The 18890-nt window shown below is 35.1% G+C and overlaps 1 protein-coding gene across 3 annotated transcripts in view; it reads right to left on the bottom strand.

Moving 5' to 3' along the window:
* Positions 1-18890, bottom strand: part of LOC149775553 (carboxypeptidase D-like) — a 128921-nt gene that overhangs the window by 39300 nt on the left and 70731 nt on the right. For all 3 annotated transcript variants that reach the window (XM_089943232.1, XM_089943233.1, XM_089943234.1), the window contains exons 17-19: positions 16268-16436; positions 12704-12896; positions 4070-4205 (exon numbers count right to left, since the gene is read on the bottom strand). In XM_089943232.1, coding sequence (XP_089799358.1) covers positions 4070-4205; positions 12704-12896; positions 16268-16436 — 498 coding nt within the window. The remainder of the gene's footprint in view (positions 1-4069; positions 4206-12703; positions 12897-16267; positions 16437-18890) is intronic.

The raw sequence follows: 18890 nt of genomic DNA, 5'->3' as shown, positions 1-18890 counted from the left end.
TTTCTAGAAGGGATTCAAACATTTTACAATGGTACCCTCTCTTATAAGGCCACTCCTCATGTAGTCTGATGAAAGGGGTGAAAGGCCACTCCCCCATGTAGCCTGCTGACACGGGTGAGCTTTCTAGAAGGGAATCAAACATTTTACAATGGTACCCCCTCTTATAAGGCCACCCCACATGAAACATAATGAAAGGGGTGTAAGGCCACCCCTCATCTTGATGAGAGAGGAGAGCTTTCTAGAAGAGGGTCAAACAGATTGTAAGTAATAATAACATATAATGTAAGAAGGCATAATGAAATTTGAAATATTTAATATTTCCTTTAAACATCACACACTTGAAATGGGATAGATATATAAAAGATATATTATTTTACATTTTTTTGAATAATCATATATTTGTGTTAACACATTAACCCCTGGAGGTTTTTGTCATTTTTGCCTGAAAATCGAGTAGGAAACAAATTTTGAAAGCTATTTCTGAATAGATCCGAAAACTCAAAATTTCCGGTTATCATTCTAAAACACACTGCCTAGTTGTGTTAGAAACATCATTTTTCATTGAGTTTTTGACTCGTGCATGAGCAGAAGAGTAAAAGTTGGAGTCTTGTTTTTTTTTTTTTGCTAAACCAAGCCATTATTTTTGTATCGAGACCACTCTTTATTCCAAATGCCCATCTTATCCTACTTTTGGAAAGGCTCATCTGTCTGTTTGCAGTTCATACTGGTTTGCCTTAGATCTGAGACCAAAAAGTCTCAAATCCGGACACAAAATTGGATTCCGACCACGGGCAAATTTTGGGTAGAAAAAAGTCAGGTCCAAAAATGAGTTTTTTTAATCTGTATTTTGTAGTGCAACTAGATATTCCAGATTATTTAGTATCATTGTAGAGCTACATATGTCTACCTTTCTATAATACCACCCATGTTAGTGTATCATGCATGACCATGGTGCTACAGAGCTCAGCATGAGGCTACTACCTTTTGGCCTGTTAAGTCGCCGATAGGAGTTAATGTGTTAAAAGACCATTTTGAAAACCTTGTGAATAAAATCAGGGTACAAGGTACAAAGATCTGTCTGTAACTAGAATGTATAACTGTAAAAATTATCAGCAGTGATCAAAGCACTGTCCCTTCTTTTGTTTAGTCAAAATACTTTCTCTTTTCCTTGTAAACTGAAAATGTCTCATGACATTTTGCACTTTCTACAAGAACTTATTCCTTCACTAGCAATTTCAAAAAATGCTCTCTGTTTACAAGGGAAGTGAGACTTGTATGATCAACTGGTTTTAGTGTGGCACCCTTTTGTCTTGTAACCTTTCATTGAGTCTGGGTCCCTTTCATTGAGTCTGGGACCCTTTCATTGAGTCTGGTACCTTTTCATTGAGTCTGGTACCCTTTCATTGAGTCTGGTACCCTTTCATTCAGCATTATATCCTTTCATCCAGTCTGAGGCCTTTCATTCAGTCTTGTACCCTTTCACTGAGTCTTGTACCTTTTCAGTGAGTCTTGTACCCTTTTATTCAGTCTGGTAGTGTGCCCTTTCATTCAGTGTTGTACCCTTTCATTCAGTGTTGTACCCTTTCATTCAGTCTGGTACCCCTTCATTGAGGCTTGTACCCTTTCATTCAATCTTGTACCTTTCATTGAGTCATTTACCTTTTCATTCAGTCTTTTACCCTTTCATTCAGTCTTTTAGCCTTCATCGAGTCTTGTACTCTTTCATTCAGTCTGGTACCCTTTCATTGTCTTTTACCCTTTCATTCAGTCTGGTACCCTTTCATTCCGTCTGGTACTCTTTCATTCAAATTTCCTGATCTAGGGGAGATGATCTGTGACATTCTGTCTACAGTGTTTACACATTGGATGTGGGAGGTCGTGAGTTCGATTACCAGCCAAGTCATACCAAAAACTTACAAAAATGGTACTAACAGCTGCCTCGCTTGGCGCTCAGGTTTAAGAGGTTAGTGTTAGGACTGGTCGGCCTGGTGTCAGGATAATGTGACTGGGTGGGACACCATGCTACATGTCTGCGGCATGATGCCCCGGTGCTAGACATCACTTTAAACTGTCACACAGCAGACATCGTAGCGATATGACTGAAAAATTGTTAAAAGCTATGTTAAAAATCCAAATCACACACACACACACACACACACACACTTTATTGTGACCAGATGTCATGCTGACTTGAGCTAACAATAATGTGCTTGTCAACTGTTAGCTTTTGTCATCTTGATAATTAGTTGTGGTAATAATGGCCAGTATATATCAAAGTGAAATAATGGCCAGTATATATCAAAGTGACATAATGGCCAGTATATATCAAAGTGAAATAATGGCCAGTATATATCAAAGTGAAATAATGGCCAGTATATATCAAAGTGACATAATGGCCAGTATATATCAAAGTGAAATAATGGCCAGTATATATCAAAGTGAAATAATGGCCAGTATATATCAAAGTGAAATAATGGCCAGTATATATCAAAGTGAAATAATGGCCAGTATATATCAAAGTGACATAATGGCCAGTATATATCAAAGTGAAATAATGGCCAGTATATATCAAAGTGAAATAATGGCCAGTATATATCAAAGTGAAATAATGGCCAGTATATATCAAAGTGAAATAATGGCCAGTATATATCAAAGTGACATAATGGCCAGTATATATCAAAGTGAAATAATGGCCAGTATATATCAAAGTGAAATAATGGCCAGTATATATCAAAGTGAGAAAATTTAACAGTTAAGGAATACACAGCAACAAGGATAACCTGACTGCTTACCTTTCAGTATGGATAAAGTTAGGAACTTATTTGACATGGTGAAACAAAAGTCAGTGAATTAAAACTGAAGTATTCAAAAATTTCCATCTGTAAACCCAATACAAGTCTGCATGTAATATTTGTCAAATTTCCATCTGTAAACCCAATACAAATCTGCATGTAATATTTGTCAAATTTCCATCTGTAAACCCAATACAAGTCTGCATGTAATATTTGTCAAATTTCTATATGGAAAAGCATGATATATCTTCTTGAAATAGTCATCAAATTTATATCTGTAAATCCATTATATGTCTGCTTGTATTATCTGTCAAATTTCTATCTGTAAATCCATTATAAGTCTGCTTGTATTATCTGTCAAATTTCTACCTGTAAATCCATTATATGTCTGCTTGTATTATCTGTCAAATTTCTATCTGTAAATCCATTATGTCTGCTTGTATTATCTGTCAAATTTCTATCTGTAAATCCATTATGTCTGCTTGTATTATGTCAAATTTCTATCTGTAAATCCATTATATGTCTGCTTGTATTATCTGTCAAATTTCTATCTGTAAATCCATTATATGTCTGCTTGTATTATCTGTCAAATTTCTATCTGTAAATCCATTATATGTTTGCATGTATTATCTGACAAATTTCTATCTGTAAATCCATTATATGTCTGCTTGTATTATCTGTCAAATTTCTATCTGTAAATCCATTATATGTCTGCTTGTATTATCTGTCAAATTTCTATCTGTAAATCCATTATATGTCTGCTTGTATTATCTGTCAAATTTCTATCTGTAAATCCATTATATGTCTGCTTGTATTATCTGTCAAATTTCTATCTGTAAATCCATTATATGTTTGCATGTATTTGGCAAATATGACATTTTACTGGGCTAATATCTTGGCCACTAATCATGTTAGAGAGGTGGGTATCCATGAAGGTTACTTTTGAACACAAACTCATTAGTGCCAAAGGACTATGGCTGTAAAAAAGCACGTGGCTGCTGGTCTAGGGGTGGGAGTGGGTGTGTTCCACTAAAGGGAATGATGACTGGAGTACTCATCAAGATGTATTCTGCCACCAAGCTTCATGATTCATGTAAATAATTTTGTACAAGTAGACACCAATGCCATTGCTGGTGCTATGGTTAGTACAAGTCCGATTACTACTTTGCTTACAAATGTTAAAAAAGAGTGAATTTTTCTTCAAACAAAATATTACTACAATATAGAAATGTAAATTCAATGCATTGTTAGAGTTTTGCTGAACAAATTTAACCAACCTTTAAAATTTGTATCAAGATCCACATTTCGTGAGTTTGAATATCCCTGTGACCCATCACATTTTCCTTTCTCCGCTATTGCTACTCCATCTGGGTTCAGCGTGGGCAAGAAATGAATCCTTGTGGTATCTAACAACTGTGAATAAAAGAAATGTTCTCAGTAAAATATAAATGGCATTGATACAGCTGTTAATACTAGACACATATCAGTTAAATATTAGGATAAATGCTGCTGATACAACCATTAATAGTAGAATTGTACCATTTAAATATTGGAATAATTGTTACTGATTGGAATAAATGTTACTGACACAACTGTCAATGGTAGAAATGTACCAGTCAGTATCAGCTTAATACTAGAATAATTGCAATTGATATAACTATCAATAGTAGAAATGTACCAGTCAGTATCAGCTTAATACTAGAATAATTGTAATTGATACAACTGTGAATAATAGAAATGTACCAGTTAAATACAGGAATAAATGCTGTTGATACAACTGTGAACAGTAGAAGTGTACCAGTTAAATATTGAAATAAATGCTATTGATACAACTGTCAACAGTAGAAGTGTATATTTACTACTGGAATAAATGATGTTGATACAACTGTGAACAGTAGAAATGTATGTTGAATACCAGAATAAATGCTGTTGATACAACTGTCAACAGTAGAAATGTACCAGTTAAATATTGGAATAAATGATATTGATACAACTGTGAACAGTAGAAGTGTACCAGTTAAATATTCGAATCAACTATATTGATACAACTGTGAACAGTAGAAGTGAATGTTAAATACTGGAATAAATGCTATTGATACAACTGTCAACAGTAGAAATTTATTTAAATACTGGAATAAATGCTGTTGATACAACTGTCAACAATAGAAATATACCAGTTAAATACCAGAATAAATGCTGTTGATACAACTGTCAACAGTAGAAATGTATGTTAAATACTGTAATAAATGCTGTTGATACAACTGTCAACAGTAGAAATATACCAGTTAAATATTGAAATAAATGATATTAATACAACTGTGAACAGTAGAAGTGTACCAGTTAAATATTGGAATAAATGCTGTTGATACAACTGTCAACAGTAGAAATGTACCAGTTAAATATTGGAATAAATGCTATTGATACAATGTCAACAGTAGAAGTGTACCAGTTAAATATTGGAATAAATGCTATTGATACAACTGTTAACAGTAGAATTGTACCAGATAATATTGGAATAAATGCTATTAATACAACTGTCAACAGCAGAAATGTATCAGTTAAATACTGGAATAAATGCTATTAATACAACTGTCAACAGCAGAAATGTATCAGTTAAATACTGGAATAAATGCTATTAATACAACTGTCAACAGCAGAAATGTATCAGTTAAATACTGGAATAAATGCTATTAATACAACTGTCAACAGCAGAAATGTATCAGTTAAATACTGGAATAAATGCTATTAATACAACTGTCAACAGTATAAATGTACCAGTTAAATACCGGAATAAATGCTGTTGATAAAACTGTGAACAATAGAAATGTACCAGTTAAATACCGGAATAAATGCTGTTGATAAAACTGTGAACAATAGAAATGTACCAGTTAAATATTGGAATAAATGCTACTGATACAACAGTAGAAGTGTACAGTTAAATATTATGATGAATGGTATTGATACTAGTGTGAACAACAGAAATAAAAAAATTCTAGTAAATTACATTTTTCTAAGAATACTTACCCCATCACATCAACATTAGGACCATAAGCCTGCAATTGCCAGAATTCAGCCCTACTATTAGTCTTTTCTGTCTCTGTCATATCGGGCAATAACAAATTGCCCATTACTTCCCTTTGCCACCACTAGGTGTCACCACTTTGTAACCTCAGCAAACTATTCACAAGGATGTTCACGTAGCAGGATGGATGGATGGTCTTTAATGTGACTGGGTAAGCATTCTTGAGAAAGCCTAGTTTACTAGAAAAATTTGCTTTCTCCTTTGAATAAATTCCATGATCATATTAACATTAATCAGTAATAGGAAGAGAGAGTGCTGAGCATTCTACCTATACCTCATGTTTCTTCTTGGGAAGAAAGATTGGGTTCCCATAGATAAAGATAACCCACTATCCTACTTAAAGCAATACAGCACATGGCCATGTGAAAGATGACTGCTCTTTCAGGTAAAGATCATTACTGAAATCTTCTTACCATCAAATTCACTGGTGAATCCAGCAAAGCTAAGAGGCAACATTAGTTTAACTGTGTCTGATGGTCATATGGGCTGTAGTTATGACAGGTTTTGTCTCTGAGGTAAATTTTTGAAATGGTTGACTTTGCATTACAGCCAACTGTTTCTTTGATGTCTCAAAACAAAGAGTGGACATGGGAGGTGGTACTTGACTTCACTGGGAGAAATAGTCATTCTTGATTGCCATGACTTGTCTATGTGTGGTTACCATGACCTGTCTCTGTGTGGTTACCATGACATGTCTCTGTGTGCTTCAAAATGTGCCTGATGGCATGGACAGGATACTGCATAACCGATGATTGTAACTAATCTATAGATGAGAGGGAGTACATGATAACTATGACTGCCCAATGACAGTAACCATTTCTTGGCTACAAAGCCTGGCTGTATCAAGTCAAAGCTATCAGGAAATTGGTTTTGTATGATAACAACTTTAGCAAGGTCTGGGCTAATGGGTTGAATTTCTCTAAGTTAAGCCATGTTAAAACTCAGGACAGATTCCATTTTAGAAACAGGATGAGAGAACTTGGTCTATTCAAATCACGAGTAGCTAGTAGGTCTGATATATTTTTTATCATTACCGATATCTCTTCTGTTGTGGTACCTGAAGTGTGTCAGATATCCTGGAGTGGAAACCTTTGATGGAAATTGGTGCCAGAAGATAAAAATCTGCCAGCTGAAGGGTCGAGGCACTCAGAAGAATGATGTTACTGACTTGACACCAGTCCCTGAAAACATGATACTTTTCATCAGAGGGAGGGCCTTCTTGTTCTTGAGATTCTCTCCACAATCGAAGGTCTAAATTCTCTCTCTTGCAAATCTGTCCTGACAAGACCCAGGCCTGAAGGTGAAGGTCACAGCAGGGGTAGAACACCTGTATCTATGCTTGTTTGAGAAGATTCAGTTTGGCTGTAATCTTTCTGGTTAGGTTTATCACTAGACTGAGTAGACCAAGGACTTGTCCCATATGAAAGGGGCTATCAGAATTATCTTGCATTTCTGACACCCCTATTTTCTGAATTATTGTTGGTAATAAGATCAGGCTGGAGGCAGGTAGAGGCCCATAACCCATTCCAACTGATCGACAATGCATCCACAGCCCAAGCTTCTGGATCCAGAACCAGTGAGACAAAGGTAAGTAATCAGTGATTCCAACTTGTCACAAAAAAGTCAATCATCCAACTTGATTGATTCCAAAAAAGTCAATCAAAGGATGCCCCTAAAATCAGAACAAATCTGATGAAAATCCAATAGATGAAGGGACCATTCTGTATTGCCACCATTTAGAGGGCACTCACCAGCTATTATGTACTTTTGAGAGAGTGACATATGTAAGGTGAAGTTGTCTGCATTTGAAACATGCACAGTGGAGAAAATGTTGGCATACCTCTATGCTACGTTGATGTATTGTGGCTGATGTTTCTTTGGATATTGTACAATGGAAATTGTACATGATCTAAGAACACTGCTTAATAAAATGACTGCTCCCTTGTGCTTAAAATATCAGCCTAAGTTAGTCTAAAGTACACTATCTTTAGCACCCGTTAAAATAGGAAAAATGAAATTTGCCCAACTAGACAATACCAGACTCTTAAAGTGCAATGGATGAATTACCAAATATGTATATAAAATGTAAAAAAGTTGTCGTCTCTTTATTTTACAATTTACCTCTGAAGTCCAGGAAGTAAAAATGACCAAGTGGAGCTAGAAGTTTTTGAAAGGTTCACATCTAGAGTAAGGCCAAGCTGTATACTTTATAACCCATATTACACCCATCAATCACACACCAAACTTAAGGGAATTAAGGGTTCTTTGAACAATATCTAAAATACACAAGGTCTTTATTTGAATAGCCAGTATAACCAGTAAAGATACTAACCTTACACAAGATATGAAACTGTAGAGCGCCAGCTTTTAATACAAATATGAAAATGTATGCAATTATTTGTCCTATTTTCATATCATTATGTATGATGTTCTGAACAAAATGGTACATTAACATTGATTTTATCCATGAAAATATGCTTATTATGCTTATTTTGCTCTTGCTCACATAGTATGCCTTGAGGTAGTATTGTGTGAATAATGACCTTAATTATGGGGAAATTAGAAATCTTAGAATATAGGAATAAAGTCAATTTAAATTTAAACCTGTTACATTAAGTAAAAGAAATATATACTGAAAATGTTTCTTTTCATTTATTTGCAATGAAATTAAAAAATAAATGCTGACAAAGCAAATTCTCATTCTTCCATATTAAAAAGTAAGCAAATATTTTAAATTTTGACCTATAAACTTTAAACCACATATGTTCCATCCCTTTTCAAACAGTAAAGGTTAATGGTGACATCTCAGGAATAATTCTGGCAAGTTTCATGTTTCTGTCTTTCAGCATAACATTAGTTGCTATGTTGACAAAATGTAATGTGCATTTTTAAAATAACACTTTTAATCATGGGGGGTGCTGTGCTTGTGTTAGACTATGACACTAATAAATATTGTTCTGCAGGGGGAAATACATGAGAATTATTCAAAAGGCCTGTTTTGATGCTTGCAACTTAAATTTTTCAGCCATATGATCAAAATTAAACCATACAATAATAATAGCTATATGCTATTTAAGGGGCACTCACCAGTTATTATGTACTTTTTCAAGAGCGACATATGTAAGGTGAAGTTTTTTGAATTTGAAACATGAACAGTGGAGAGAATGTTGGCATACCTCTATGCTACTTTGATGTAATGTGGCTGACATTTCTTTGCATATTGTATTTTTGGAAACTGTACATGATCTAAGCACACTGATTAATAAAATGACTGCTCCCTTGTGCCAAAAATATCAGCCTAAATTAGTTTAAAGTACACTGTCTTTAGCACCTATTAAAATAGGAAAAATGAAATTTGCCCAACTACACAATACCAGACTGGGAAAGTGCAATGGATGAATTACCAAATATATAAAATGTAAAAAAAGTTCACAATTTACCTAAGCCCAGGAAGTGAAAATGTACAAGTGGAGCTAGCAGTTTTTTGAAAGGTTCACATCTGGAGTAAGACAAAACTATATAATTATAATCTATAACCCATATTACACCCATCAGTCATACACCAAAAAAAAGGGACGATTCTTTGAACAATACTTAAGATATACAAGGTCTTTTTTAAAAAGCTAGTATAACCAGTAAGGAAACCGGGGGATATTCTTTTTCTTTAAAATTCTAACCCTATGCAAAATACTAAGCTGTAGAGCGCCACCTTATGGAAAGATTGTTGGCATAGACATGGATCCTACTGGGAATGTATCTAATAATCAGGTCTGATTTACAACAGTCATTTTTTTAAGAACTGAAAGACTCAAACCAATGCAGACAGAGGTGAGATGGCAGTGATCTGTAACAGTGAGTGCTTTAGACCACTTGGCCACTCAGGGCCCCAGAATTTATGATAGTACTCACTTTGATTAGGATGATGTGAAGAGCCAGTTCCTCTGGTCCCCATTTGCCAATGACCGTATCGAAGTCCAGCAACCAGTGAGCTCCCCAACTGTATGAACTGTCATCTGTACATGCTGTCATTTTCTAGTGTGGCTTCTCCAGAAGAGTTCTGGTTGTGATCCACCTGTGTTTGTGCCACTAACATAGAGATGATTGTACCTCATTAGTGATACTGGCCTTTTGGTGAAGTGGACTTGAAAAAGTGTGCCAATGAACAGTCCTTTGTAATGGATGCATATAAAAGCCACTGCTACATTGAATAAGATGAGAAGTTCAAGAACTTTCTCACTGAAATCCATGACCTGTTTGAAATATGCTCCACAAGTTCAATCATCCATATGACATGCATACGTGGGTGACATGCAATAATGAAATTGGATAAAACTCCATACCCAGGTGGACAAAACACTAAGATGGGTGAAGGTCAGATTTTCTCAAATTCCTTAGAAAACCTGAGATGATTCCAATGGGATGGGAGATTGTTTCTGCCCTTGAGGAAAATAGAACTTAATGTATGTTTTTGGAGGAGATTGTCCAGATATGCTGTCATTGCCATGGAGGCAGTAGACTGGAACAGGAAGACATAACCTATAATTTTGACAAAGATCCTGGGGCTGATATTTTGGCTGAACATAAGGTCTCAAAATTGGTAGATGTTGCAATGAACAAGCTGAAGAAACTTTTGTTATGCTGGGTGAATAAGGTACCTGTAAAATCAAGACTGATGGTGTACTGGATCCTTTGGATGAAGTCATTGATCTTACTGTCTCAAACCTCGGCAGGGAAATAAATTCACTGAGGTGACTCATGTGTATTATCGACTTCAAACACTGGTCTTTTTTTTGTATGGAACAACCATGAATAGAACCCCAGAGATTGTGGTTTTCACACAATCTCTATTGCCTTCATGAGTGCTGAAGAATATCGTCCTTCTCCTGATCTGATGTCACATCTGTTTGAAGGGTGAAGAAGAGAAGTGGGTTGGATAAATGAAATCAGAAGCCTCTTGAAATAACTTGGTATTATGACTAGATGGTCTTAAAATCAGTAAAGAAAAGCAACAAGTTTTGTAAAATTCAACAATTTCTTTTATTTCCTTAGGTTATAAAAGCTATAGTGGTTGAGTGATTGAGTGGTCTAAAGCGCTCTTTGTTATGGATTACTGCTATCTCACCTCTGTCAGTGTGGGTTTCGAGTCTTGGATTCAGCCAATGTGGGTATGTGAGAAAGCTTGCCAGTAGCTTCTCGTGGGTTGGTGGTTCTTCCTGGGGTTTTCCCGGCTTCTTCCTCCACCATTAATACTGGCTGCCATGTATAGACCATTGTGTGCTGAAAAATGGCGTTAAATCAACAACAACAAAAGTTATATTTTAAAAATAACTTACGATATTGTAAATTAAATCCAAAATTATCCATGAATTGCCAACACAAATCCTAATGATTTAAGTTCTGAATAAACTTTACTGGCATTTGAAAATAAATCCAACACTGAAACGTTAATGCCCTTGTGATGGCCTATGTCGTGGCAATGTGCCAGCAGCCTTTTACTGAATTAGAGTAATATAACTCAGAAGTCCTTGCTTGAATTCACTATATATCCAAATCTCTATTTCCAACAATGTTATTTTTTAGCACTTTGTATTTTTAGAGAAGAATATCTTGAATTAAATAATATGAATAAATAAATTCTAGCCCAAAATGAAATAGTGGGCACAACAATAATGCATCCGAAGCGACCAATTGAAAAAAAATATTCACACAAAAAATAAATATTTACCACCTGTTTATGAATGAAGATTAATCCAAATATATCAAAAATCCTGTATGACCGTTTCAAATTTAACATAAATTTCACTTTGATTAACAGAAAGTAGTCTGTATGTTTTACAGGATGCTGCTTTAAAATTGGCTGCACCTAGTGGTGACTAGGGGAGGTAATGAGCAAGAGTTATTTCCCTTTGTCTATTCACCATAGACAAATAGACAAATTTTCATTTTTTGGTAGGCCAGGATTTGGGAGGTGGTAGGCATATATTCCTAATGTTAATGTGATCAGATATGTATTCAAAGGAGAAATGTATGAGTCAAATATGAGGATCAATAATACTGATACAACTGTCAATGACAGAAATGTATCCATTAAATATTAGGAAAAATGGTACTGATATTCCACAGAGATAAAATATGAGGCTAAACAGGAGAAAACATCCTTTTAGACAATATAAAATTATCTTCGAAACTGACAGCATTCAAAGGAATTTTAAAAGTCATAATGGTATTTACCCTATGCCTTCAAACCATCATATCCCTTGTAATATTAATAATATCTGCATGAACCAAACTGCATTATATACATGAAAGATTGCTCTTTTTGAAATACACAAAACTGATAATCATATTCCTGATGTTTTCTCATTTCTCATCTTTTATGTCAAAGTGCTTTATGGAAAAGATATGACAATGCTGGCTCCAGTATTTTTTCACAGAATAATATCAAGGTATTTAAAAATGACTATACATTAGAAACATAAAACTGAGACAGATAATACAAAAATAAATGCAATAATTTAATCATTTTATGACCACAGATAAATATGAGAATTTCACACACTTTGCATTTATAAAGAAATGTCAAATATTGTGAATGATCATGAATTACCCCTTTCCCACTTTGTCCTTATTACATAAGGGTGATGATGTTGCATGGTAACAGATTTGAATTATGAAGACTGACCATATATACTCAAAGGCTGGATCCAATTGCATACATACACCCTGATCTGCTGGCAGATCCAGGTCTATGCAGTTGGACCTGACTTACAAGTGAGTATATGTTATAACAGAATAAACTACAAGATTAATGCAAAAGTAAATTACTCACACTTGACAAAATGGAGTCCTTGTCATAATTTTCACAAAGATGGCTAGCGAATTGTAGTAATATCTCATATCCAACCATCTCATTACCATGGAGACCACCAACAAGCAACACTTCTGGAACATTTCTGTTTTCTTTTTTACTGGGTCCCATTTGTAGCACATATAGGTCCCGACCCTTAGGTGACTTTCCAAGGCTGCAGATATATGTACAAACAATATTTTATTTTTGAAGTACTAACAATCATTTTTTTAAAAGAATTAATAATCTTGGCTTTAGTATTGTAAAACCATGAGCTCAGTCAATCTGATTATCATCAGAGTCAAATGCAAGATTACTGTATTAACATGCATGGAGCTCACTCTTAACTGTATTCATCCAAAATCATGATAATATAAGCGCATCTACCAAGTTTGACTCAGAAATTCTGTCACTTGAGTGGTAAACATAACAAGCTAAGCCAATCAGATGCAACCATCTCGTTAGTGATAAACAAAAATTTTGCTTTTAATGAACCTGTCTGGGATCTGGATGATATAAGCATATATTCTTAGTCTAATCAAATTCTGATCAGAAATATTGCCTACAGAGAGTGGAAACAGATAAAATGGGCCATACCATACACTCACTTGGAACAAGATGCCCAAGTAGCCTGAAATCACTCACTAGACTGCCATCTCAACCTAAACCCAAATGAAAGAACAGTTAGCAAAGACATCTGGATAGGTCCTTTCTGTAAAAATGTCTGATTCTGCTCACTGATTAGAAAGAAACTAAATGTTTCTCTTCTATTTGGAGTCATTTTTAATGTCAGATCACCATCATCTGTAAAAAAATGTATATGCCATAAAACCAGGATGCTATCAAATCTGATCCAACTCGAAAGAGCAGTTTTTGACAACATACAAGAAAGATTTTCAAGTTTTCAAATGCCAAATATGATGAGCATTATTTTTGAAAGTTTTAAGGGAATTCATCCAAAGATGCCTTTTATCCAATTTAACCAAATTTCTCTCAGCATTATTGGAGATGATCATGTTTAAAAAAATCCATCTTCATGTAATGGCGGGCATACTGATTTCAAGATAGCAGGCATAATGACCTGAAGATCAACCTGATGAAGCCAGAGAGTTTGGTGTTGGATTCACCATCAGGAACTCTCTGTTGGGGATGAAAGAACTCTGCCATAAAGGAAACAGAAGGCTGTTACCCCTCCCCGCCTTCACACCACAAATGGGCCTGTCAACCTGATCAGCATTTACACTCCCACACTAAGCTCCATCACAGATACCAATGATGAGTTAGACTCACTCATCAACAGAATTCCCAAGGAAGAGAACTTTATATTGCTGGGCAACTTCAATGCTAGGGAGGGTGTCGACCAAGACTCTTGGCCTTCCGGTCTAGGCAAGTTTGGCGTTGGGAAGATGAATGAGAATGGACAGCAACTCATAGATATGCTCATGCCATTGCCACAGCATTGCCAAATCATTTTTTCCAACAAAGCCACATGACAGATCAGGATGAGGACCCTCCAAGCATCATCATCACCAACTATGAACTTTAGGTAGTCAGTCAGTTCACGTACCTTGGCTCTACCATCACCAATAACCAATTCTGAGCTCAACAAGTAGATTGGAAAGGCATTGACAACTCTCTCCAGGTTGTTGCAGAGAATGTGGAACAACAGCATGCTGACCCTGAACACTAAGATCTTCATGTAAAGTGCCAGCGTGCTAAGCACTCTCCTGTACGCCAGTGAAACCTTAACTCTGTACGCCTCACAAGAGAAAAGACTTAGTGCATTTCACATGCGATGCCCCCAACACATACTTGGGATAACCTGGAGCGATCGAGTAACCAACAATGAGGTGCTTGAATGTGCCAAGATTCCCAGCATGGTCACACTTCTCTGCCAATGTTGCATCAGATGGCTGGGGCATGAATATCGGATGGATGATGGATGGATTCTCAAAGACCTTCTTTTTTCAAAACTTGCCTCTGGCAAAAGGTCGATCGGACAGCCACATCTCCACTTCAAGGATGTCTACAAGCATGACATGAAAGTCCTCGATGCCCACACCTGGGAAGCGCTTGCTCTAGATAGGTCCAGCTGACGACATGCTCTGATCACTGGTCTGAAAGCTGGCGAGGACAAGCTACGCTTGCTAGCTAATGAAAAGCGATCTCAGGGGAAGAAGACGCAGCTCCAACCCATACCAGATTCAACCTTCAATTGCATCAAGGACTGCCACTCCCATGTTGGGCTCCATAGCCACAGCAGACACTGCACAACCACCAAACGGGACATCTCTCATGGACGCACTTCCATCATCTCTCGAGACTAATGGATGCCAACCAAATATTTCAGTACTGTTTATATTGGTGTGTGGGTGTGATTTGGATTTTTGATGTAGCTTTAACAATTTTTCAGTCATATCGCTACGATATCTGCAGTGTGACAGTCTATAGTGATGTCTAGCAATGAGGCATCATGCCACAGACATGTAGCACAATGTCCCACCCAGTCACATTATCCTGACACCAGGCCGACAATTCCTAACACTAACCTCTTAATGCTGAGCACCAAGCAAGGCAGCTGTTAGTACCATTTTTGTAAGTCTTTGGTATGACTAGGCCGGAGATCGAACTCATGACTTCCCGCATCTGAGTATTGCTTATATTGTATGGTAACTATATTTCATTATTTATTATACTGCATGGTAATTATAACTCATTATTTATTATATTGTATGGTAACTATATTCATTATTTATTATACTGCATGGTAATTATAATTAATTATTTAATAAACTGCATGGTAATTATAATTAATTATTTATTATACTGTATGGTAACTATAATTCATTATTTATTATACTGCATGGTAACTATGTTTCAATATTTATTATACTGCATGGTAATTATACTTCCATATTTATTTTACTGCATAGCAACTATATTCGTTATTTATTATATTGCATGGTAACTATTTTCACTTTAATACTGCATGGTAATTATAATTCATTATTTTTATACTGCATGGTAATTGTAATTCATTATTTATTATACTGCATGGTAATTATAATTTGTTATTTATTATACAGTACTGCATGGTAATTGTAATTCATTATTTATTATACTGTATGGTAAATATACTTCAATATTTATTATACTGCATGGTAACTATATTCGTTATTTATTATACTGCATGGTAATTATAATTCATTATTATATTGTATGTTAACTATATTTCATTATTTATAATACTACATGGTAACTACATAATTCATTATTTAATATACTGCATGGTAACTATATTTCAATATTTATTATATCGCACGGTAACTATATTTCAATATTTATTATACTGCATGGTAACTATAATTCAATACAAATATAATGGGTCTCAAATGCATCTTTGAACTGTCTTTGAAAATAGCATAAATTTTATGCAGAAAACTGCTCAACATCTGTCAATAATTTTCAGTATGGTTTTTCCTACCTGTCAAAGTGTATGTAACCAATGCTGTCTAATGTTACACAACAACACACTACACAGCCTACCTTGTCATGGATGCCACCTTGTTACATGACCTGGTGATGTTTTCAAGATAGCCTTTCAAAATCTCGTATTGGTGATACTGTACACTCTGAATCTCTCCAATTAAGACCACTTCAACTGAAGTTGTCTCATCTTTATCAACTGGAACTCTGCGGGCCTGAGTCTGAAAACCTGAAAGGACAATATTATTCATGAGTCAGAAAGTTGTAAATATATATTAGTTTTCATGTTTACTATCCTTATATATACATACTTTTAATTAATGCTATATGTTAAAAGTGTAAATCTCTTGCATAATCTGAAGGGCAATATACACTGCATAATATACATGCTGTATAATTTAGATGTTAATAATATACACACTGCATAACTCCTTGGCATCCGTCCGTCTACGAGAGACGATGGCATAGCTCCAAAGTAAGCTTTTGCTTATCCTTCTTTTTAGCTCTCTTTTCAGCTTGCTTTATTCTTCTCTTTTCCTCTGCGTTTTGAACTCCCTGCCTGACAGCTAGACGCCAGCTGGAACGGTTGTTTGCACAGCTCTCCCAGTCGTTGACATTGATGTTTGCTGTCTTCATATCCTTCTTGCAAACATCTTTGTAGCGCATAACTGAGTAGTTAATAATATACACACTGCATAACTGAGCTGTTAATATACACACTGCATAACTGAGTTGTTAATAATATACACACTGCATAACTGAGCTGTTAATAACATAAACACTGCATAACTGAGTTGTTAATAATATACACACTGCATAACTGAGCTGTTAATATACACTTAAAAACTGAGTTGTTAATAATATACACACTGCATAACTGAGCTGTTAATATACACACTGCATAACTGAGTTGTTAATAATATACACACTGCATAACTGAGCTGTTAATATACAGTTAAAAACTGAGTTGTTAATAATATACACATTGCAAAACTGAGTTGTTAATAATATAAATGCTACAAAACTGAGTTGTTAATAATAAACACACTGCAAAACTGAGTTGTTAATAATAGACACATTGTAAAACTGAGTTGTTAATACAAATGCTGCAAAACTGAGTTGTTAATATTATACACATTGCAAAACTGAGCTGTTAATAATTTAAATGCTGCAAAACTGAATTGTTAATAATATACACATTGCAAAACTGAGTTGTTAATAATGCAAAAATGAGTTGTTAATATACACACTGCAAAAATGAGTTGTTAATGATATACATATTGCAAAACTGAGTTGTTAATAACATACATATTGCAAAAATAAGTTGTTAATAATATACACACTGCAAAACTGAGTTATTAATAATATACACATTGCAAAACTGAGTTGTTAATAATATACACATTGCAAAACTGAGTTGTTAATAATATACACACTCCATATTTGAGTTACTAATATACACATTACATACACATAATGAATACATGAGTTTTTAATAATATACAAACTGCGTAACTGAGTTGCTAATACCATTACACAATGCATACCTGAATTGCTGTACACAGCGTAACTGAGTTGCTAATAATATACACACTGTTGTAATGAAGCAACAAGTTCTGTAACACCATGCCAGTAAACATGTTCCTACCACCAAATATATGTTGACTATATTGGAATTAGGCAACATGTTCTGGAACATTTTCCCAGCTGAGTTTATCACTGAGAAAAGTATATTGTGGTAAACAAGAAACTTTATTAAGATGTCTTACACTTTCATGATTAATAAGACATTGTGCTGCCATCAATAATTCTGCAATTATAGGTGTCTCTTTACATGCTTTTGCAAAATCCTATGATGTTTTAAGCTTGAATGCATGTCTGAATGCATGTCAGATCAGGCTGTTCTCCATGTGCAAGATTTTATTTACATAACCAGCACAGACTTTGCAAAATGCATAATGTTCTTCAGTTTATGGCGTAGAGAACATAGGAAACATAATAGAATACTCTTCTGAACATTGTCAATTGGGTAATGAAATCTGTTTTTCTTTCTCTGATGTATCTTATCAGTCACTACTTTTCCATGTGAGTCAAAGTATTACGAGTATGATTAATTGGCAAGTACAGTATCAAGAGATGTGATGGAAAAATTACAGCCATCCTTTCAGTTATATGAACAAGTAATGACACATTTTCTTACCTTGGAAAATTGTTGCTACAAAAACCCCAAACATTACACCATGAAACTGCATAGTAAAACCTCTGAGAAAGCTGACATCGCAAAAAGTCACAAAAAGCTGACTTGGCCAAAAATCTGGGAAAGCTGACATCACAAAAAAAGTGCAAGAAAGCTGACTCAGCAAAAAGTCTGAGAATAGGGATCAGGATTCAGAGAGTGGATTTTCAGTTAAGAGGTGAAAGAAACTTCCATGAAACCAGAAATGTTGTAAATATTACTATTATACTTCTTTCATGGTCAGGTACTAAAAGATGCGTTACCATGGTAAAATACAACTGTTGCCGTGACACTAACAACTGACCTCTTGGCTATATATTTAATAAGTTTCCTCATATGCAAGCCAGGCAAAAAGTCTGCAATAAATACAAGCTACTACTAAACTTTGGACAGGGTATATCGCACTGAAGTGACTCCTCTTGGAGTCAGTGTGACATTGACCTTGGT

The sequence above is a fragment of the Sinohyriopsis cumingii genome, chromosome 19, assembly GCF_028554795.1.
Source record: "Sinohyriopsis cumingii isolate HCF-2022 chromosome 19, ASM2855479v2, whole genome shotgun sequence".
NCBI classification, from domain to species: Eukaryota; Metazoa; Mollusca; class Bivalvia; order Unionida; family Unionidae; genus Sinohyriopsis; species Sinohyriopsis cumingii.
This window is presented reverse-complemented; position numbering and strand designations above follow the sequence as displayed.